General features: G+C 38.8%; 1 protein-coding gene across 1 annotated transcript in view; it reads right to left on the reverse strand.

Annotated features, from left to right (window-relative positions):
* The window catches only part of CDYL (chromodomain Y like), a 101,722-nt gene extending 76,942 nt beyond the window's left edge, over nt 1-24,780 (reverse strand). Inside the window, exon 1 of the mRNA XM_082499006.1 lies at nt 24,473-24,780. Within this exon, the coding sequence (XP_082355132.1) occupies nt 24,473-24,496 (24 nt within the window). The 5' untranslated portion in view covers nt 24,497-24,780. The remainder of the gene's footprint in view (nt 1-24,472) is intronic.
* Nucleotides 24,781-25,106: the final 326 nt, after the last annotated feature.

Consider the following 25,106-nt stretch of genomic DNA (forward strand, 5'->3'; position numbering starts at 1 on the left):
CACCTTATGGATGTAGTGCAGGTGTAAACAGGCAGATGGACAACTATATTTCATCAAACTTTCCCATAAACTGGGACTGGCAGATATTTGGGTACCTTCCACTAATCTTTAGTGCCTTCTTTATTTTATTATGAAGATTATGAAGTCTTTTTGAGCAATATTCCTCTACAGCATTGAGTGCATTTTGAGAACATAGTATCCTTGAGAGGGTTTCTCTGATTCCAAGACACTTTGGAAGATTATAAGCAAACAAATTCTTCAAGACAAAACAATCACACGAAGAAAGGAAGTTTCCTTGGGAAGGAAATGGAGGAGTAAGATTTAGAAGCCTTATAAAGCATCTGACTGATTCTCCAGCACAAAACAATTTTTCATAGGACTGAAAAAACAAGAGAGCCTTGCAAGCAATCTTTTGCCACCTCTCCATGTACATCTGTTACCACTGGGACCTAGATTGTCTTTCTTTGAGAGGATGTCTAGACTCAAGGGCAGAATTTAAGGAGGTACTAAGTGCTAGCAGTGAAAAAGTCATCTAGTGCTCTGATTTGCTCTTAGAGGAGGTTGCTGACATACTTTGGACAGCACCACAATTACAAAGCATTTTGAGGCCAATTTATTCCTTTTGAAAGCAGAACGGGAGAGTGTGAAAGAGCTTCTTAGACACTTTGTTTTGTTTTCTATGAAAAAATTGGAAAAAGTACAACACAAAGACCAGTTAAAGCCAGATGTTCGAGCTGAGAATTCATCTTACTGAGAATGAACAGAAGCCCTTTAAAGGCAACTTGCAGGAAAGTGTTACCCATTGGGTGACCTGCTACCTGCTCATCCTTGCTTCCTTCCTTTTAAGAATATTTTTTAAAATTCTTTAACAAAAAAAAAAAACAAAAAACAAAAAAAAAAAACAACAGAAACCTACACCTTCTTCTTGAAGTTCCCTTCTGTTTCTCGCCCACCTCAGTGCTGACATAGCTGTTGTGCAGATGCATATTGTACCCATTTGGAGAACTAATTCTGCTGAGAAGCAGATGAGGGTAATATTTATGTTTTAGCTGAATTTCTGGACCTGGTTCACATTCAGTCATAAAAACAGATGAGCAAGCACAATGGAAGAGCGTGCACTGGGAAAAAATCCACCACACCCCCCTCAAAAATGTCACATTCCCCCCCACCATTCCTGCTGCAATACTGACAATACATATGAAAACTACAGCCTAACACTCGGATGGGGAAATACTAGTTTTATACCAAGTGAGTAGAGAAATATAGGGAGACTAAAGGCTAACACCACCCCCACCCCTATATAAACCCCAAAATAACCTGATCATCATTGTCCTCTGCAGTTTTCCAAAGAGCAGTAAAGCACAAAGTGAGTCAAAAGACCACCTGGCTTCTTTTCAGGGCTAGCAGCTTGTCCCCCACATAAACAGCAACGGATATCACAAGAAGATAGGACTCCCCACAATGAACTCCTGTTCCATGTGGTTCTTTGGTTCCTCTGTTTTAGAACAACGTATCCTAAAACCTCAGCCAAGCAGGTTGTTCTGCTGGATGTTGTCCACAGGGCTACCCCCAGGCAAGCTTCAAATGCAAGATTAGACTGCTGTTCTGTAAGACTGTATCAAATAGGTAAACTGATGGGGGACTGCCTTTGGCTTATCATTTCTAAGCATCAACCTGACCTTGCTCATGCTGGCACAGTCCAAATCAGTCCTTCATGTTGATTTGTTTCTCATACCAGGAAAGCGTTTAGACATATGTTGGCTCACAACAAAGGATGAGAAAATCATGCGTCTGAAACATCAACCAGTATTCCTCTAGAACTGTATTTCTAAACAATTGTTTTGGGCATTTTTAAAGCAGGCTTATTTCTGGAAATAACAACATGTAGGACTGAGTCATGCACTTGTGGTTGTTTGAGAACTGCCTGCTGATATCAGGAGCTGTCAAGGTATTCTCAAAGTCAGCAAGGTACAACCAAAAGATATCAAGTCCAAAATGCATGGAGTTCTTTTGATGTACAGCATAACCGGGATATTTCTGAAAAACATTTGTGCTTGCGTGTTCTTGGGAATATGAACAGAAAAATTTACACATAGATAGCTGTGAACGGTAGGACTGATTATGTAAAACATGGTTCACTGAAGGGGGCAGAGGCCCTGAGCTGAAAGGTGATTTAAATGAAAAATTCCTCCTTCAGCAATGACATCAGTTTTTAGCATTTTGTTTGGGATGTGTGGTGGTGTGCTCCTATCAATGTTCTGATGTCTAAGCCTTTCCATCACTGGGGTAAGGGCTTTAAATTAGACCTTGATCGTCACAGTTTGAAATCCATCAAGGCAGAAAACTTCTAGTTGTATAAGAAAGACCAATTTCAGTGTGGTCAAGTAATTTCCAAAACGAACAGCTAAAAGGGATTGGTAAGGAAGCGAAAAAGATTAGAAACTGACAAACCATCTGGGTTTACTTCCATATATCTACTATCAAATATACCTCCCAAATTGAAGATTTTACTGTTAGATGTGCAGAGGACAAGCACTGCTGCAGCTGACAGTGAATACCCAGTTCTGAATTTATGTGTAGATTAGCACTATGTACCACGAGAAAAAAAAGTAGTCTACTGTCTAACATTACTGTCAGCACTCTCAGAACTGTTATTACCAGGACAACAAAGAGACCTTTCTCTTTTCATACAGTTGGTTTTCAATTGCTCAGCCCAATTATACAATCTTGTGCTTTTACGAAGTAGGCACCAGAGGGAGACCTGCACTTTAGTTCATCTATGAAATAATGCTGGCAGGAGTCATTCAAAAGTGGACAATCAAAGCCTCTTGGCCAATATACCCTAGGTGGTTCCGGGTGAAATTGTGGCTAACAGGAGCATTCAGAGAGGGACTGGTGCTGGCAGTCTTCTCTTTTTTAATGGCCAAAAAAACCCCGTAAGACTGTTCCATGAAGAAAAGCAGGTTCCCAAATTTCAGGCTGTAGTTGAGCATGCCTCAACCAGTTTGGGCATAGCTGGGAAAGACCTGCTCTTTGCCACCCATGCCCCCAGCTTATCATCACAACCTGCTGACAGTTACCACTTCTCAAATCTTCTGGCTGAGCTGCGTATAGAAGAACTCCCTAAACATGTCAGTCAAAATAAGCTAGATCAGCTTAAGTAATTTAAATAACAAATCTTTCCCAACATGGCTCAATTTGACCGAATTGGATTAGGGAGAGCTCCCATGAGCAGCTCAGCTAGCAGACCAGAGAAGGCAGTAAACCCAGGTAGAGGGCAGTGATGAATGCCTTGGGATGGACTTGCTCTTCCATTGACAAAACTACTTCTGAAGGAGGACTGTAAATATATATGTTGTAGGCAGGTTGCTATTGTTTTCTAAGCCTAATAAGAGACAGCAAGAGAAGCTATATGGACAGGAACTATATTATTCTCTTAAAAACAGGTACTCTTAAGTTCAAGTGGGGAAAGGCAAGGGACAATGGCTTCTAGGAAGCAGGCAAGAGCCCAGAAAATTGATCCTGTGCACATGGAGTCAAGCACACTGGAATCCGTGCAGACAAATTAAAATAAAATCATTATTATAAATGATAGGTCTGTACGTATAGAAAAAACTATTGACTCCTTACCTATACAGCTGGATACAAGGTTTATACTTATGATAATCAAAAGAGTTATTGATGGGAACACCGAAATGCTCATTAGAAGTACTCTCCCTACCACATAAATTTTCTAATTGTTCTAAATTTATACAAAGGTCCAAAAACATCAACAAAATCATCAGCTCCTCATGTGCATTCCAAGTTAAGAAAAGTACTGAATAACAAAGAATAAGGAGCAATTTCTAGAAGCCAACCAAAATTTGACTCTGCTCTCTTGTGATAAAACAGGCAGTCTTAGTCAATGCATTTCTAGAAAGTTTGGTTTTTAACTTCCAGATTGAGAATTTGGGCTTTGTGGTTTTGTTTTAAGTAGATACAACTCAAGTTTTTAATGAACGATCTCATTCTAGATACTTCCAACTACAAATACAAAACCACTGGTATTTCAACTACAAAACTGTTATACCTTTAATGTAATTTTGCATGCTACTTTAAAGATATTTCATTATAGGGGAGTCAGTAGTGAAATAACGCCAAATTTAAAGTTTCCTTACAATGTCAGTCTCTTTCAGACGTTATACCACTTCCAAAGCTGACAACAGCTTCTGCAACTCAGCAGATTGAACTGTCCAAGGATGCTTTTCCACAGCTGTTTAAAGCAATATTCATGGGCTTGCCAAAATTTAAACTGAACTTGCTCTTGGAGAAAGTCTGGCCTCAAACTACTCAAACTAACCCTATTAAGCAAAACGGGGTGTGTGTGTGGGGGGAAGTAGGGGGTTGTGAGGGAGAAGAATTTTCAGATGGATAAACTCCCTAAACTGACTCTGTGAAATCCTGAGTGCCAGTGTTGGTAGAGAGAACATCCATCTGAGGAGGTGAGGGGAAGGCAGGTTATCAACATACATTGCCTTGGAAATACATGGGAATCTCTAGTCTTTGTCAGTACCATGGTTTTTGCTCATGGATTACACTTCTCTCACCAAAAGGGAAGTACACCTTCCCACTGAATTCATCAGAAAGGCTAGATTAGCTGTGCGCCTTCTAGTTCTCTTTTAATTATGACTGCAAACGGTTTTCTTCCCTGACCAGAGGACTCATGATCCAGCCTGTGCACAAATTAGATAAAAGAAAGAGAATTAAGAACTCACAGGCAACCATAAATAAGACGCAAATAACAGTCTTTTTACGATGTGGTATAAAATCTATAAAGAAAAAAAATAAAGATGCTCAGACATAGCCCTTGCCCTAGAGAGCTCACAATCCTCCTCCTTGCAGGGATGCAAGAGTTTTATCAGATTTATAAAGTATAGATGAACAAGGGGCTAACCTAAATGTGGTTTGTTTATATGCACATGTCTTTATCAGGCAAGCAAAAGTAATTATCTCATAATCTGGTGGGAGCTGAACTTGAAATATCTTCCTTTTTTTTGTGGTAACGCACATGCGTTGCCAGTTAACTGTATCGCAGAGCAGACTGGATGTAGTTTCAATCATATTGTATCACCTTGGGGTTTTGGTTTTTTTTTTTTTGTATCAGTCAAATATTCTTTCTAAAAAGTGTCAAATTAGTTATTAAAAAAGTTATGGTGGAATACCAAAATGCGCCCTAATATAAGGAACGTGCATGGCTACATGTCCTAGTTAATTTTCATGAATAATATTCAAAGGTAGTCTGGTTTATTCTCAGCCTGCCATCAAATCATCAAGCAAGTTATCAGGAAATTTAGTACATCGTGCCTGCCTTCCATCTTCCCACAGACCTGTTAGCATGGGCAGAGGGAAGTGGTGGAAAGAATAGGGGAAAGAATAGGCCTCACCAAATTTCACCATTTAGCTAGATACGGTGACTATACTCACCAATGGCAAAAGTGGAAAAGAAACTGAATTCACAGAGCTTTGCAGTCTCTGCAATTCATAATTGTTTCTGCTATTTGGGTCATGTTTTCCTAAAACGTGTCAGAAGCTAAAGCCACATTACAAGGAAGAGCAAGGTAATTAAAGAGGCAAGATGCTCATTTTCTTCCCAAAGGATCCAGTACACACTTATGTACGTAGACAGAGTAAGCACAAACTCTATAGCATGTCCCAAAGAAATCATCTAGAATTTAGACACCCAATACAGAATCTCAAGAGGTGTATCACAGAACAACATTCAGAGATTGCCACAAAGAACTACCCAGATATGTAAGCCTGTCTACTAAGTGTTGCCCGTTTTTAAAGTTAAAATAGATTTTCCTTGATACATCATTTTCCATCATACTGTCTTTGAAAAATGAGACATTTTAAATGCAATATAAGTGTAGGTCTTGAAAACAGCATTTCATTCCTTCAAATATTTTTCAACAAGATCTTAATTGCATTACTAACACATCTTGTGAACTGAAGAATCTTAACTTGCAAGACATAATTTAGGCACAACTTTACTCATAGAAAGCACTAAGGTAAATTCAGAGACCTTTAACATAGTAACAAACCAGGAAAACCTAGAATTCAAGAAATCAAATTAAAGATTTTCTGATAAAGATTTTAGATGCTCAAGTCAAACATCTGAAGGAATCCAGACAAGCTGAAAAGCTACATACTGAACTCAAATTCTACTAGAAAACTGCCATTAAACTGGAATCAAATTTTTTAAAACACAGAACTGTTCAAGAACAAACTTTTGGAAAACTGTACCTGTGCCATTCGCAGAAATTAGGACTTTATATAGAGCCTTAACTTTTTTTTTTCCCCTTGATCATAACAACCTTCATTCCACATGCAACTCCAGCTTTTGCCTGCGGTTACTCCGATACAATAGTGCTTCTGGAGTTTAACAAAACAGAACAGGGCAGATAGCAAACAAGAGACAAAAATCTACATCTGTTAAAACCAATACAGAAATTGCACAAAATAAACAAAAACTGCAACAAAAAGGGATTCCGACATATTCACTTCCACAGTCATCAGAGAGAAAGACCTACTTAGTCTTTTTAACACTGTTTATGAAGTAAGTTGAAGACTAAACTCAATAGCTGTGACATGGTTAAAAATAGCTGTGCAGCTTAAGTGTGGCAACTCATACTGCTCCACAAGAAGAACTATTTTCCTGGTCAAAATATTTGCCTTTTCAATGAGCTGAACTTTCAGGTCATCTGTTAACAATGTAGATTCTTTCCTGTCTAGAAGAACTATATTGTCTCTCCTTTAACAAATAGCAGGGAATTGTTCCCAGCTGGTTGCCAATTCACACAATTATCAAGCAAAAATCTTTCAAAATCCCATATAGAAGATGTATGTATCGCTTGGATAATCACATATTTTTATTTAGTAAATCTCATACTTAATTGCTCTGTATGTATAAAATAAAATTTAACCTCATCTTTATTATACTCTGTCCCCACATCCCCAATCCTCTCCCTTCTCTTTTCAGCCTTCCCTTCAGAAATACAGATGCACATTACAACTGAGTACAGGGTGCCTTTGATGCTGAAAACACTTTTGTCAGATTCTGTAGATAACCTCTGTGAGCAATGATCTTTTGGTTTGCCTTCCTTTATAACAGATAATTTCACTCCAAAATTCCTGCATGAGGCCATCATATTGTGCTTGAACTAAAGGAATCTTTGGAAAAATTCACAGCTTTTTATTGCTGACATATCCAGAATACCCTCAAATAAGCTCATCTGATAGATAACTGTCTTCAGTTTTAAATTTATGATATTTCTAGAAGAAATACACCTGACTTCAGCTTTCAGCTCCTGTATTTTGTCATTCCATTGCCTATTATACCTAAAGGACTGCTCCTTCCGAAATCTTTACGCCATATAAGTACTTACAGGACATCAGTCACTTCCCTTTGCTAAACTAAATAAACTGAGCTTCTCCAGGCTCTTACTATATACCAGGGTTTGTTCACTTACTTGTTTTTAAGGTTTTTAATTGTCCTTGACGTGTTTTTCTGAATCTTTTTAAGTTTATCTAGGTTTTGAGGTTTTTTGCATCTTATGCTCAAACAGGACATAATTTTCTAACATTATTTTACTAGAGCTATACAGCAAAAATAAGAGCACACCTAATTCCACTTGAGATCCCCTATATCCATACAAAGGGACTGCACTGTGTATTTTAGCTGCTGTACTGTATCACTGAATTACTCCTTTCCAAAGTAGTACCCTCCATCCTACATGTATGATCTTACTGTCTAGACAGATATATTTAGCTATATTAACATATGTTGAAATGATCCCCATTAACTAAGTACAGACCATCCTTCGCACTTAGTAATCCATCAATTTTTGCATGTATGCATTTTAGCAGAGATTATATTCTATTTTCCTCCAGATCATTATCCAAATCCTCAAAGCAATGGACTGTGAAAAACTTCTATAAAATCCAACATGAACGTCCTTCATCTATTACTGCTTTACGATCTGTCAATTAACCAGTTTGAAATGTATTTAACATGGGCCATGTTGACTTAGCAAACAGCTAGGTTTTAAAAATCAGAATAACATGCAGTGCTGCATCAGGTGCCTTATGAAATCTTACTATACCTACATGAGTATTGTTGTCAAACAAAAACTTTTAGCCCAGAATAAAGAAACAAATACAGACAAGTTCTAATTGTCATGAATGGTTGGGCAAGCAGTGATTCGGCTTTCTTCAATTTTCTGCTAAGCAGTTCTCATTTCAGCCTTTCCAAAGTTCTTTCTCTCATCATTATCAACATGTCCAGTCTAGGATTTATGTTATATCCCGGCCTAGCCTATCTTATTTACACTTCTACAACAATTAAAATTAAAACAAACAAAAGTAAAAAATACAAACCCCAATATCTTAGATATCTTTAGTTGGTTGAGGTTTTTTGTTTGTTTCCTTGTTTTAAATCCTTACTCCTGTAGACTAAAGAAAAAATTAAATTTGTTTCTTCCTACAATAATGAAGAAATATTTTTTGTAAGTCACTGTAAATTGTGAATGCTACATCAAGATTTTGGCCAGAGAACAATAGTATTTTGACTCACAGTATGTTTTTTAAGGGATCATGGAATAGCATTTTTTGCAGTATTTCTGTCTTTTCTCAACTATTATTGTTCCTGTGTAGTAGACTCATATCATTACTAGCATTTTCTTTATCTCAATAAATAAGAGAATTTTCATACTGTTCTTAACCCTATTGATACAAGGCTTAAGATTAGTGTCTACAGCTAATATCCACTACTGCTCATGGCATTTTCTCTGAATCTTCATTCATTTGAATCTTCACCTCTGCCTTACTACACTATGATGGTTTCATACCTATCCTTAATGACTTTTCTTTGTAAGAATTAGAAATCCCCTGGGTAACTTTTATTTTTAACTTTGAGACAAAATTGCTTTTTTTATAGTTTCAGAAAATTTTTATTACATTATTTTTAGGAAATGATCCTTTTAGAGAAAGTGATTATATATTATTGGCAAGACCTATACTGGATAGAGCAGACTCAAATAAGCAACAATAACTATCAGTGCTGATTGTTTTCATGGAAGTGATCTTATACATTTCATTTTCATCAGACAAGTAAAATTTAACAGAACCGAACTTCTTATTCTCAGAAAAGTATGATGAATGACCTGCACATATTAGAAATTCCAGGAAAATTTTGTTAATGATCACATAATGTAATCACTCTGAAATAATAATGCATGGTTTCTTTGCATCTAAACATTTAAAGAAAGACTCCTCTATCACATAAATCCCAGGAAAATGTACCTTTATCTCTGTAAAAAGAAAGTTCTGACCTCACAGAACCTTGTGAGTCAACTTTCTATCCTCAAGCATATCCTTTGTTTAGTTGCTTTTATCTTGCAAATAATAAAAAATAAAATGTAATGCTTTAACCCTTGCTTTCTGGGTGTAAAAAAATCCAGTGCCTAGACCAGGCTGGCTGTTAAAACAATGTCTAAATTGAACCACAGAGGAAAATTGGAAGGGGCAATAATAATGGCCTGATTTTATAATTTGATTCTGCTCTTAATAAAGTGTGGCACTCAACAAAAAGTGGCACAGTGGAAGACTGTTTGACATAGTAATTTACACATAAGTAGTCTGAAGTGTTTGTTGGTTTTGGTTTTGTTTTAAATGCTTTGTTGGTAAATAAATAAACTTGAATATATTGGATTGAGTTTCCAGACAATGATCAACAGAATCTTTTTTAAACAGACTGTAATCTTGTTTTGTACTTTTAAATTATTTATTTACTAATCTGCATTTTAAAAAAAAAAGAAACTAAATGAAGGGTCAATGCCAATGGCTGACAATTAACTTGTGGCCATTAAATTGTGCAGGTTTAGAACCAAAGTATAGCTTTTAAACTTATTGCTACATGCACCTGTTAAAACAATGAGTCACCTGAATATACATTCATGCAATCTTAATTTTTGTGTGCTACACCCTTGAAATAACCAATATTTTAATCTATTTTATGTTTTCAAACTGCATACAAATGCATACTACATTTGCAATAAGTAATTTTTAATAAAAGAAAATTGTGTTTAAAATGCTTAATACATAGTCCAGTCTTTTTATCATCATATTTAACATTTAGAAACAATACAATTCTTAATTAAGTATTAGCTACACCTAAATAATTGACAGAATATTTTTGCTTACTAGAAACAAAATAAAGAGCCTACACACACAGAGAACTAAGAACATTGGATTTGGGGCACTTAAACTACTTGGTTGCTTTCTGAATTCTCAATTAATTACTATCTCTATGTTCCCAAATCCTTCCATAATACAGCACTAGCCTTGTAGCCTTTAGTATTAGTAGATATTATTCTTTCCTAACCAGTTTTTATTTTTATATTGGAAGGAGTTAAAGAGCAACACAGTTTACTTTCCTTATCAGTTTTCCCACCTTCACATAAACACATTCAAAGTGAAAATAATTTCTTCCTGCCCGTGAAACTGAAACCAAAAGTAATTAAAGCGTAAGTTTTTCCACCCAAAAGATATTGACAGCAGTTATACTTTGAACTTTAAATCCATTGGAGGGGCTAAAAATAATCTTTGCGAATATCAGCATTTTAAATTAAATGCAGCTTAAAGTGAGCTCAACTACAAGGAGACATCCTGTCCCATCCCGCTCCTGCCCACTCAATTAATAATCGTAATCTTTAGAAATAAATGATACTTTTAACTACGATTGTGTGTCACCCCCATCTTCAGGTTGGGTTTGCACAACAGCATGAGAGCACAATTATAATATAATCAAGGTGGACTGGGAAAAGACAACCTTTACAGGGCTGCGGGATTTTCGTTACTGGTGTGGCACACTAAAAGTAAAAAAAAGTTTCAGCAAGCTTTGTAACCGCTATGGTTAAAGTAGCAGTTATACAGCACTGAGAAGTAAGTGGAATCCCAAATTGTTGCAAGCATGAGTTTCTCATTTTCACATTAAAATGGAAGCTCAGCAGCAGCTATAACTACACAGCACAGTGTGTGTTCAGACTCAGACTCAGTGTTCAGACTCTGAACTTGGTCACCCCATCACTGCGCGGTGCTGCACCACCTCAAGGTGCAATCTTGGGACACAGGCTCTGTGAGTCAGCACAAGCCAAGGGCGAAAAGCTGCACAGCCACACTGCAAGTCAGTCCAGCGAGTTGATCCAGCTGAAAATTAAACATGCAGCTTGACGAATTCTTTTTTTTTTTTTTTTTTTTTTTTTTAAAAAACAGAGCCATGTCATTGCTGCAACCATCCCCCCACATCTACCCAGTTTTTTCTCCCGGCTCCCTTCAAACACGTCATATATTTCTGCTCCTTTACTTGAAGTGGCACCTCTTGGATTTCAACCTGAGTCAGTCAGAAAACTGCCAGACAACTATTTCTACAGAACTAGTGGACAGCCTTCAGCTAGAGAGGCTTCCTTAAATGGCTTTCTCCTGACCCAGCAACACAAATCAGTGTCAGTGCAAAGGAAGGGGGAAGAACGAGTGGCTTGCTGGAAGAGGCAGGGGTAGCAAGCAAGGCCTGCAGAACTCAAATTTGCTTAAGCTGTAGGGAACAGAGCCCTCCTACTCCCAGTCGAAAGCAGACAAGGAATATGTAACCTCCTCCTGTAATATTAATATGTTTCAAAACTAACTTTTAAACATCGCGCCAGTCAAAGAAACATTAAGGGAGAGGAAAACTGACACGAATGCTGTCAGGATACACAAACTTCTTCCCCCAGTCTCAGGGCTCACTCACAGAGGCTGTTCTTCAGTGGACAGCACTTGGTGGCTCAACAACTTGGTGGCTCAACAGCTCCAATGACCTCCCACACCTGCTTCGTCATCCTGGCAAATACATGTATGGCCATGCACTGAACCAGACTGAGGAATTGATTCAACCCAATAATCATTTTTGGAGCCAGTGTTTTTTGTTTGGTTGTTTTTAACTGTGCCAGATTGATTTTCCAATCCTCTTTAACATGTGGCCAAGCTGCTGTTGTGGCTCAATGGAAGGAACAGATGAGCAGTCAGACGAAAGACTTGCTGAAGTCAACTTTAAAGCACTGTCACCCAAGTGTCTTCTGAGATTTAATGTAAAATGAAGTAAAATACAACAATTATGGTTTAAAAACTTAACTTGATCGGTTACTGTCACTCATATAACAAACCTTAACTTACAACATAGTAGCTCAGTGCTGTGCCTAAGCATTTATACTTCAACAGCACAATCCCTTCACAACATTCACCTACTAACACAGTTTACGGTCCCAAGGGAAGGCCTCTAATGAATGAAAAGTTGCGTATTATCTTGCACTAGGTTCAGAAGGGAGTAGGAAAAGGAAAAAAACCTCGCTGCTTAGGAGGCCACATTTAAGGATATTTAACTTAACTGACTAAATTAACCCGACTAGCCTTTCAATACCTCTTTGTAGACAAAGGGGATGAAGTCTGATGACCTTCTAGAGGAATTTCACTTAGATGGTCTGAGTGGCCTTCTGGATTACTCTCATCACCGATTACAGAGGATATCAAAGATAACACTTCATGCTAGTAAAATATGTCTCCGCAGTTAGCCCTGCCAAAACCAAACCAAACCAAAAACAACATAAAAGGGAGACAGGTTTGTCTGTGGCTTGTACTTGTAGTATAACTTCTCTTTAAAAGACCCAATCAGCCTGCTTTATTTTATTCTAAGATGTTCTGACAATAATTACTGGGGGGAGGGGGGGGGGAGAAGAAAAAAGGTTTTGTTCTGCTTGTCTGTTGACTCAGGGATTCAAACTTTGTCAGGGAGATGAGCAAATTATTAGCAATCATCTCTGAAATATTCAGCCTGAGTGATATGCTCAGTGCTAGACTAACTATGACAGCAGAAAGAGAGAATTACATTTTTCAAGACAGCATTCAGGTGTCTCAATGATGAGATCTTCCATTTCTCCCCAACAGCCCCTGCCTACTCATCTTTCCACAACAGATAAGGCAGTTCTAGCAGGATATGCCTTTCTTCCACTACATAACAAAATTCCAGTTTCTTGCTCAGAAAAATAAAAATCATATTTATTTTACAATCAATAGACAACTGATTCCACACTAAAAGTGCCCTGTTCTGAACAAGTTGGATGGAAAAAGGTTTTTCTGTGGTTTGACTGAAAACAAGAGAGACAAGTATTGGCAAGACACTGGGAAGGTAGAGTTCAAACATTTGACAAATAGGACAAATGAATGAAAAGGGAGCATTCATTTGTGAATCAGTGTTAGTGAAAAGCAGAACATAAAATTATCACATGGTTCCACAGTCCTATCACTACTTTCTTCCCCTTCTCATAATTTACTATGGCTTAGTATACTTTAAGACTTTATTTAGCATATAAAGACCCAAAATCCCTTCCCCCAAATTAATCACCTCTATTCATGTCTTAGTTCAAGCTTCATAAAAATAAACAAGTGTACAGAAGAAAAATTAAAAAGAGCCCAATAAAGCATTATTTTACTAATGGAAAGAATAAAACCAGATGCATATATATATAGGTTAGAATAATGACTGTTATTAATTCCCATTATTTATGAAAACACCCATCATGAATGAGCAAAAAAGGCAGAGGATATTATTTTTACTTGACAATAAGAATGTCATAATAAAGCAAATAATTGTGTGTGCATGCAATCAGGTTTGTTATATTTAATAGCTCTGATTAGAAATATATATGTTCAAGTGCAGAGGATTAAATTCTTTAGAATAAGCTAGGTTGTAATTACTTGAGTAAGTACTTGAACGTTGAATAATTCAATTAATATTGAATACATTCAAATAACACACAGCAATAAAGACAGAAACTTCCCATTTTACAGACCAATACCAGTAAAGAATCATTAACTAAGATCTTCACTTGCACTGAAAAAAAATTTATCTCACACTATTCTAACCATAACTTAACTGACAGCTGTCCATCATAGAATCATCTAGGTTGGAAGGGACCTTTAAGATTATCAAGTCCAGCCATCAACCTAACACTGCCAAAAGTCATTCACTGCTTTTCGTGAGTATCCAAAGGTAAGAAGAACTAGAGCGTAACAAACAACATTATCTGGATAAACCAAGGAAAATAACACAGGAACAGGACAAATGAACAACAGCAAAATTTCACCTGTCACTATGGGTGGATCAAGACCTAACGTTCATGGGGACAGAAACCATATGACACCCTAGTGCTTATTCTATCTCCTCACTAAATCCGTGTTTTGCCACTAATGGCAGCAGAGATAACCTTCAAAACACCATTTATCCAATATGTTTGTTTTGCATTGCACCAGTTTCAGGGCAAAACTGAACTTAAAATTGAAATTGATCCTTGTAAAGAATTAGTTTTAAAGATAAGGTGTTCTAATGATTTATCACAATAAGCATTTAAAAAAAAAATCCAATAAAAGACAAACAACCCTGACTTTAAATCCTTACTGATAAGACAGTAGAGAAGCATGGCATGGTTTGCATACAAATATGACACCCATATCCTGCTGATGAAAACATGAGCAAGAGCCCATTTTTGTGTGGTTTTAAAGAATTGTGAAGTAGTAATGTTTCATATCCAGTCGGTTTCTGTAGTCATGGACATCAGCTGTCAAATCAACAACTGCTTGATGCACTGTCTTCCATGTTTTAACACTCCTAAAATGTTACATCTCAAAAGAAGCATCCTTAAATACAATAATTTCCATCTTCTCAATCAGAACCTAATATTTTATTCGTGGGCAGTTTGAATAAATAAGCACAAATCTCAGGAGATCTAATAAGTACAATGTGGGAAAGAGGAAAAAAAAATCCATTAAGGAGCTGCCCTGATACAAGAGAGATGCCTCTAACATGAATGAAATAGAATCTGGAACGCTGATGGATCTTTTGAAACAGTACGTTACCTTATTTGCCATCAGCATCTGGGAAAACAATATTTGTTGTTATTGATCATCATTCCTTGATGACCTGGGTAAAAATACAGCTTTTTCCAATATTAATTCTCTGGAAGTCATGCCTCTCAAAAGTCATACGATAATAAACTTATCCTAGACTTCTGTATTACATTGTCTTACGGATGTTTTTTCCAAATTAACATGAAATAGAGATGGAATGTCCTTTACTCTCCCACTCAACACATACCCTTTGTACAATTAAATCAAAACATGAAGTACATAACACTAAGCGTATGAACCAGATAAAGAAAAGAACAAGTTTGAAAACAATTTGTAAGATGGGCTTTAACCTTCTCTAGCCATGTACATACACTATAAACAACCTGTTGTGCACTGACAGTTTAAATTTTAACTTTGAAACTTCTGACTTTACTATATCATAAGTGAAAATTGATTGACTCCTCTAAACCTGCACTAATTTAAAACTTCCATTGGCCTTGGGAATGTTTGGATATCTAGTTATTTCTTCAGCTACAAAGGACACTGGTGAACTGTTCCTACGGACGACTCCATCTTCCAGGGGAAGAAGCTCTACAGCATCACTTTCAGGAAGCATTAGAAATTGTTTTGCTGGAAACACTCATGCAACTGACTGTCAAGTTGCTTTGAATACATCTATTTAGAATAATTAATTTGTCATCTAATTCCACAGAAACATACAGTATGAGCAAAAGCTCAAAATTCTCAGTCTGATGTAAACATCATTGTTTTTACTTGCCTTCTGTTTCTTTATTCTCAGAAAGCACTGTTAATAAAAGATCAAGTTTGGTCCTTATCTGTGACCCAAACAAGCAAGACAAAAACGCACCAGCCTTGAAAACACGAGGGGCCATCTAAGAGTTACAGTATAGAGTTACTGTATGGTAAAAAGCCTAGGGAGAAAAAAAATCAGAGATTTTTCCTGAGATTTGTCTTTAAGAAAAAGTTTTCTGTCAATCTTCCTAATTTTAGAAAGATTATACATCAGTATAATCTACTATGGTTTATACTTATGCTCACAAAATAGTATTAATTTGAAATAATGAGATTAATTCCAAGAATTATTATTAAAAGTGCTATTACAATTTTTTTTTTTTTTTTACTCTGTGGCCATATTCCTCTCTCTAAATTTTCTAGACTAGCAATCTCCTCACACAAAGCAGATAGCTAGACCTTATTTTGGGACACAGACCTTAAGCACGTGAAGTCTCCACTGAAGACTTTGTGGGTATCTAGAGTGTACACTGCTGATGACTTTAGATTTCACTCAGAGTTGCTGTTTCTGTTTTGTTTCATCACAACCTCTTCTTGAAAATTGAAGTTCAAGTTAATACAGTGTTCAGGAACAGCAATGTATTCAGTGGTTATGACTCAGAAAAGACTTGTACAAACACCTTAAGCTCTACCATTTGAAGAAGACCCAGGGAGCGTTTAAAAACATCATCTGAAGAGAAAAGACAAAAGTTTAGCCCAACAAACAATTGTGCTAACACAAGCGAGTGACCTGGCAATCACACCGTACTCCTGCTTAGCCCATGCCCTGCCATGATCGACAGAAACAGGTACGGCATCGCTCTTCCTGCAGATGTGCCCGCCTTTGCCTGAGCCTGCAGCCACGACCCTCCAGCAGAGGTCCGCAGGGAATGGGCTCTGAAAACCTGGGGAGCTCACCTCACGCTGCTGGCATTTTAAAACCAAGACTGAAATCTGCCTTGGTCCCAACTAAGCCAGCCACGAGAGCTCCCAATGATTACCACTGTACCACATTTCCCATTTTTTCCTTCTACAGTAAGTCATTATGGACCCGTGATAGGAATCAGTATGCTGAACTGGATGGATCTTTTGTGTCAGTACATATAGTCTTACATTCTTGTCAGTACGTATAGTCTTACATTCTCATTATTTCTTAGAGACACAATCCCAGGTCTGTTAGTTTTAACCTTGTAAGTGACCTAGCCACTAAAATATGATGGAAGAGTCACACTGCACTAGCACGAGCTATATTTTATACATATAACTGAGCAAAATCAGGTGCTGAAATCAAAACACAACAGACAAGTCTGATTTAGCAACTAGCCAAACTATAATCCAGCTAACTTTCCCAAAGTTACTTTGAATTGTTTTGCACCCTTCATATTTCTACATTGTTACTGATAAAAAACAAAACAAAACAAAACACAACATTATCAATATATAGACAATGTTTCACTGAAGAGCTGCATTTTATGGAAAGAACTTCAAAAACTATAGACTTCCGAATACCCACTGAATAAAACATTCAATGCATCACAGTGCCAGGGAAGTATTTTGGAGTTAAGATATATTCATTTCAACACTCTTAAGAATGTACCCCAAAGGTTCCTCATCATACATATTTACAAAATATACATATAACATTTTTCTGTGATAAATACATCACAACATACTTCCCATAACTTGTTTTAAACTGTGGCACCTTCAAACTAAAGCCAAATATTTTATTATTCCCTAAACCAAGCAAATTTCCATAAACCAGTCTTTTACAGGAAGTGGAGATGCTTAGAGAGGTATTAAAGTGTCTTTGCAAAGTGAAAAGCACAAAGTAACTTAAAAAAAAAAAAAAAGAAAAAGAAAAAAGGACGTCTCCTTCCTTCCTTGTTCATCCAGGATACTCAAAAAAACCCTTGGGTTTTGATTTTTCAGATTCTACTACAACAATCAGCAAAGACTGAACATTCAGACTTAATTTACTTAAAAGCTGTGAAACTTTCAGAAACTGTGGGGGCAGAAGAGTTGCAAAGGCACAACTACAAATGTGGTTAGGCCACTTAAAACACACACCTTGTCTTTCCTCACAAAAAAAAAATAATGAAACAAGCAAACCATCAGACATAACATGGCCAAGAAGGAAGATTTGATCAGAGCTGTACTGATTTATTTTACGTGCTGTGATTACAAAATGTGAAGCCTCATTGAAGAGTCACAACAAAACTGATAGCTACGGTAGTTACTTTGTTTCATTATTCAATAAAACAAATATATAGTTAAAAGGCATTTAGTAAATAGTTGCTTTATTTTGCATTTAATGTTAGCAAAGTGGCTTCAAAATAATTTAAAAATGCAAATCTATGGTTAAAATGTTTTTTATCCGTATCCATTCTATGTATTCATACATATTCATAGATTCCTTGAAATAGATCTACAGCAGGTCACCATTAAGGGACACATGTAAATCTTCTGAGGATGTTTATGAAAACAGTAAATATTCTTGCCTTCATAGTGTACTGAACTGGTAACATGCCAATTTTCTTTTCCTCTAAGTAATATGCAGAAAAGTTCAAAGAAATTGTTTCAAAGAACACAAAATTCTTGTGCATAAATAATAAAAGCCCATAAAAATTAGAAAAATAAAAGCTCTTCTTAAGAGAGATATTACAGCTTTGGAGAATACATTTAATAATGAAAAATCCAGAACTTTCATATTTAAGATATTTTCTGGACTAACAGTATACTGTTAGAAAAAGCACATGGTACTTTTAATATGAAAATTAATAATGTTTTACTCAAAAATAAAATAATTAAAAAAAAAAAAAACCAAGAACCCTGTATTTATTGACAAATAGGTTATCACATGCCATCCAAAACCTCAAAGGCACAGAAGTAGTTAATGTGTGCATCCTTTTTCACCTTGCACATTTGCAAGGTCTGCCTGTGTCTCCCGTCCGTGGAGCTCCTACTTCCAATAGATAACCCAAAATAACACATTGCCCAGTAACACCAGATTTGAAGTTTATTACAGAAGAGTAAGAGTGGCATTATAGGCTTTCATATCAGTTATATCCAAAAGATCCGCACGTCCAGATATCACATATTTAAGAAGTCATTCTCGTCATCAAAGTTTTGTATCAAATACAGTCTTTGCAAGCATGGAGTATTTATCTGAGGGAGATGAAACCATAACTGTAAGTAACTTGGTTTTTTCCACCACTTTGGCACAGGTCAGAAACACTACAGCGGTCAGGAAGAAATGAAGCTGCACCAGCTGAGAAGTCAGAGGGACACAGCATCGCTAACGCTGTTCCAGCTACACCAACCTTCCTGAGGAACAAGGGGCTGTGGCATATGTCATTAAGTCCTTTGTGTCCAATAATTTATCCTCATTCAAGAGGTACTGAATGTTGGCATAGTGGAAGCACCGCGGAGGGCTGGGCACCAGGCATTTCCCTGGCTGCTATAGCAGGAGACGGGTCACCAGGCCTCCTTGATTCTGTCTAGACCTCTGGGACAGGAGATGAGAGAACTCAAGCTGGTGCAAAGCAGTGTGGCGAGGGACACAGAAAAGAGCCGAGTTTCTTGCACTAAACACGGTGGCTCCATTCCTGCAGTGCTCTTGCATTAGAGCTATGGTCTAAAGAAGCAAAAGTCACCAAAGGGGGATGAACAGCTAATCCCCAACTCTGTTTTAAGTCAGATGTACAGTTCCTAAAGGGTGGAAGCAATGCAAAAAAGTCTGATGTAAATTCCTAGTCCCGTTTAGTTGGCTAGGGTTAGTGAAACAAGTCTTAGTCTTTTACCTCTTCTGAAACAAGCAATAACATTTGCACCACTTGTTGTCAAAATCGGAAAGATTCAGGCTCAATGACTATAAGACCCCCTTTATGAACAACTGTCACTGATGTTTGACCAAGACCTTAGGAATCAGCACATCAGAAACAATCAGCAGAAGATAGATCCCAAGATATTTTGGACTCCCTGCAAGACAGGTTGAATAAAAACAACCTATTTCAAGGGGAGGGGGGCAGGGGGGGAATAGCTATTGCCCAAACAGGCAATTCTAATTTGTTGTTAATAGCAATGTTTCATCAAATAACCATGAGAAATTATAACAAACTCCAAGCTGCCTACTGTAGATAATGGATTTACCTTTTCAGTTAACTTAAGCAAAACAAATGTTTAAACTTTCTAGTAAATACACACGAAACATGATGACGATCTGATCACTGCAGTGTTACTGGGGTTGAGAGACAAACTTTGGTTTTAAATGGGTAATTCCCATGCAGTATCAAATTTTTGACTAAATGACAGCATTTCTCCTTCAGTTTTCTACACTCTATCGTTTAAAAAACTAGCATAGTAGCTGAAGAACAGCCCACAGGATCACTTTTTTTGACTTGTGGCCACTACTGTATACACAAATTTTAAATTTTCATGGAATACGTGTTTTTGGGTCTTACTTATGAGGTGATGAAATCTGACATATAGCCTAATACAAGGCCATAGAACTTCAGCCAGTTGCTCCTGAAATTAGTTTCAGTTTGTAATTTCATGGTATCTGTATAATTTAACATCAAAGGCTTTAGTTCTAAAAATAAAACCAAAAATACTGAATCATCACTGGAAGTGAAATATCACCTTGAGAATACTAGACATCAGGATGAAAAAAATGCATGCGTATTTTGCAAGACACTTGAAAAATCAAGAAAAAAAAATACATTTTCCATTCTATAAAACACCCAGAGATTAATAATTTTGGACTACGGGACTTTAAATATGTTAACCTGTAACATTTTAACGGAAATCGATTAAGTCACCTTAAAACACCAGGTTTACGAGTAACGTCAAGGTGACATACATAGTGAAGAAAAGACACTGATGCACAGGTGCACTTTGCAAAGTTCACACAAACGGCTTTGCTTGCTTCTTGGTAAAACCCACTAGAAACGTTTTGATAAGAGTAGCAATCACGGCCCAAGCCTAGCTACAGTTACGCAAATGGATTCAGTGGGCCATGTATGCCATCAGCTGTACCAGTAATTCTCAGAGGACAGACGGAAACATAGAATCATAGGATGGTTAGAGTTGGAAGGGACCTTAAAGATCATCTAGTTCCAACCCCCCTGGATTCCAACCCAACCAACACTTGATAAGTTACAATCTCCAACAGGCAGAGAACATCAATATATTTCCTCCGCACTTAGTACAGAAAAAGATATTAAATTTTATAAGAAAGAGACTCTTCCAAACTCAGCACAGCTTTATTGTTTCTCTACCAACCTCCATTTGGTACTTCTGACCTGCTGGCTAACAGACAGTTGTCCTGGGGAGTACTTTTACAGGATCACTTCCACACTTCAAACAATTTTGCCATGCCAACCACAATTCAGGATTACTTCAATCCCAGACATCACTGCAAGGGTCTGCCAGAGGAGGTCAAGTGATTTGACTGCACAGAGAGTAAACAGTTTGCTTCCAAATGAACCTTGCAAATCAGGTGGGTACCCTACTTATAATTACACCAGTGAAGATCATGAGAATAAGCAACAACCTTTCAATGGGTGGGAACCAGTCAGTAAAGCAAAGCAAACTTGTCACAATGTAAAGGAAAGTAGCCCAAGCAGCTGTACAAAGGACTTTCCAAAAGCCACAGTAACGTTGACCGCACCAGGCACCCAAGAAGAAAGTTGCCTAAGATGACGATGCCTATTGAAACAATTTTTGGGGGAAAAAAAACCCAACCCTACGGCACCTTTTCTTATGTTTGTCCTTTACCAGTCTTGTTCGCCAGTTTCTCTATGTCTGCCCACCTCACTAACATGTTGTCACTTGAAGAATGAAACTTACAAACAGAAAAACTATGTTATTCACCTCACCCATAGAGGTTGGCAACATTACTACCTGTTTCACTTTCCATCTAGAAAAAAAGTCTCTTTGACGTTGCTCAATAAAATCGCATACTTTCTTCAGATCTTCCCCCCCCTCTAAAATTGCAGGTAATCATTACCACAACCTCTAAAATGCTTGGGAACAAATGACATAGAGGATTATACTGCCACCCCAACAAAGTCACACTAACAGGCTGGAAGGGTATTTCAAGGTTTTGATCTTTGAATTCCAATTCACTGGCCTACACTTTGGCCCTCTCTCTCCAGAGATGATATCCAGAGTAAAATTAAAAATCATCCCCCACACAAGTGAATCCATAAAAGGTGGGGTTTTTTTCTTTAAAAAAAAAAAAAGGGGGGGGGGGGGGAGTAAAAAAGAAAAAAAGGAACTCACCTTCATTTTTATTGTATACAAGATGATTTCTTATTTGTATTTTGGAAGAATCATGACATATATCAGTAGTAGTTGTCATTCATACTTAGCCTAACAATCGCAAATAGGTTATACACTTTTTCCAGTCAAGACACAAAATCAAGATTCAGGAGGAAAAATGGAGGTATAACAAATGGCCCTGGATTTCAATCACCATGTTCCAAGAATATTGTGTGGCATGAATTACAAACAAAATATCCACGAAACAGAAGTAAACCCCCAGTTAATAACACAGGCACTTCACAGAGGAGTTTAAATTATCTAATAGTCAACATTTCAAGTCAACTTGCAGTTACACACTTCCCAAATTAGTGCTCACTATATTTAAATTATTTATTATTTTATGATTTTTCAGGCATAGCTATAAATTTCACGACAAGACAAAACTTGTCAAAAATGAACAGCAATTTAGACCAAAAAAAAAAAAAAAAAACTGCAAAAGAGACAGCTTGACCACATCCGAGTCCAAAAGCATTAACAATTTCGGCATCTCAAATAAACTTTGCACTTACACAATTAAAGAATGTGTCTGACTTTTAAAATAAAAAAGTAATTTATCACTTCAGGTGTTTTCTGAAAGAGGCTTTTGCCCGACGGACATCACACACCACCTGCCCAGTGAGGACAGACACGCTCAACGGACTACTGAGCCTTTCGAACAAGTCAACATTTCCAACACAACTTAATACAACCAAGAAGAGTAATGAACAGTGGTCACTCTTAACCTCAGTCCAATGTCCAGCAAACAGAATTTTTCTGGTCACTTTTTATGCTGGACAAAACTGATATCCCATTGTCCATGTTTGATCAAACACAGCAACACACAAAGAGCAAGTATTGGCCACAGCAAAGTCTATGCGCCCAACTCCACAAACCCAACAGAACTTTTTCCAAAGTCAAAGCAAGTTTTAGCAATCTTTTCACATGCAGAGTGGTCCCTAAATTTCCCTCCTACTTCCAGGGATGATCCCTTCAAGATTGGCTTAAGCCACATTATGAGGATGGGGAAACTGGCCAAAGCAATTAACCATGATTTATCTGTCTTGGGAATACAAGCCTTTGGTCTTCTAGTCCATCAGTTCAGCACCTCCACTCAGCAGTCAACTTGCTTAAAATATATGCCCAACTGGAGCGCCTTTCACTGGCTTCTACGGGTCTGTTCACTCATGGCAGCCCAGACGCAACTCTATTAATGGGAGACACACGCGCACCAACAGTACAGTAAGACATCTTCTTCTGTCAAGTGTCCTGAAGGCTGCCCGTCTCCCTTTGACCTTAGCCTTCCAGCCTCTGGATATAAATATTTTTTTATAGAACATTGGCTGGATGTATATTAAGTATGAGATAAAAGCCTTTTTAGTTTTGGGTGGCCACTTCTTTACCCAAAAGACAAGAATGGCTCCAAAACAACAACGGCTTTTCACTCCCAGGGATGACTTCTTGTAAAAATGAAAACAAGGAAGTTAAATCCAAGAGAACCATAATGCTTTTCAATTAAGGGCAAGGATGTGAAATTGCCGCACATAAGACAGGAAATTCAGAGTTCGGCTGTCACCTCATTCCCTTCTTCACCCTAAAAACCTTCCTCTCCCGTCAGCACACCCTTTGGCCACCTCCCGAGCGGCGAGTGAAGGATGGCGTGTCGGAGCCTTAACTTTCAATCTTTTTGGCTTCCCTCGCAACCTTAGCCATATCGTTAGAGCACGCAGAGCCGAGGAGTTTAAATTTTAATATTTTGCATCACCGCAGCTTGCTGCATGGCCGAGGCACAGGATGGTAGCGCAGGACTTTGGTACGGACACGAATCCAGGAGGAAAGCCCCTCTTCCTGCCGCCTCCCCCCCCGGACACATGCAATAACTCGGTTTTTGCACCCATTTTTTTTGCACACCGCCGGGCTCACACTCCGGCGTGCTCACTCCCGGAGCAAGTCGCGACTGTCAGCGCTGCTCCCCACCATCCAGCACCCCACAACTCCCCCCCCCCCCCCCCCTTTTCCTTCTCCTTCTGGAGTCAAAGTGTTGTGTGAACGCTGGGGGGGAGGGGGGGGGAACGGAGGGGAGCGCAGGCCACGGGTAACACTTTGCCGTCTCCTCCTTTCAGTCACATTTCCGTCCTCCTCCAGCAAAACTGGGGAGGGAAGGGGGTAGGGAAGGGGGGTGGGGGGGGTGGCGGTGGACGGGGACGACGGACGGACACACAGAGACACAGAGGCAGGCGCTGGGCCCAGCGGGGAAGGGGCAGCCGCAGCAAGTGTGGGTGACAAGACGGCCGGCTCTCCCGAGAGCAACAAAAAGGCGGGTGGGGTGGGGTGGGGTGAGGTGGCCGGCGGGGCCGGGGGGGTGGGTGAGGAGGGGGGGGCAGGGCCGGCGCTCGGGGGCTGTTACCTCGTAGAGTTCCTCGGAAGCCATGCTGGGGAGCCTCACAAGGTGGAGTTGGGTGCTGGTTTGGAAATACTTTGTTTCAGTTGGTGTCCGTGTGGCCTCTTCCTCCTCCTCCTCCTCTTCTCGCTCCTCGTCCTCGTCGTCGTCTTCTTCTTCTTCTTCTTCTTCTTCGTCTTCTTCTTCTTCTTCTTCTTCTCCTCCTTCTCCCTCTCCCTCTCCCTCTCCCTCTCCCTCCTCCTCCTCCTCTTCCCCTCCTCCTCCTCCTCCTCCTCCTCCTCCTCTTCTTCTTCTTCTTCTTCTTCCTCTTCTTCCTCCTCCTCCTCCCTCTCCCTCTCCTCCTCCTCCTCCCCCCCTCCTCCTCCTCCTCCTCCTCCTCCTCCTCCTCCTCCTCCCCCTCCTCCCTGCGCGTCTCTCTCCAGCGCAACTAGCAGCTCCGCTCGCTAAATGCCAGTGAGGTGCTGCCGCTGCCGCTGCCGCTGCTGCTGGCGGCGGCGGCGGGGCTGCGCGCACGGCAGCTGCGCAGCTCGCTCCCCGCTCGCCCTCGCGCTGCCTCCTCGCACACCCCGGCAGGCAGGCAGGCAGGCAGGCCGGCCGGCACGCACGCACGCACGGACGCGCGCGCGCGCGCACACACACA

This window comes from Vanellus vanellus, assembly GCF_965231255.1.
Source record: "Vanellus vanellus genome assembly, chromosome: 2".
Lineage (NCBI taxonomy): Eukaryota > Metazoa > Chordata > Aves > Charadriiformes > Charadriidae > Vanellus > Vanellus vanellus.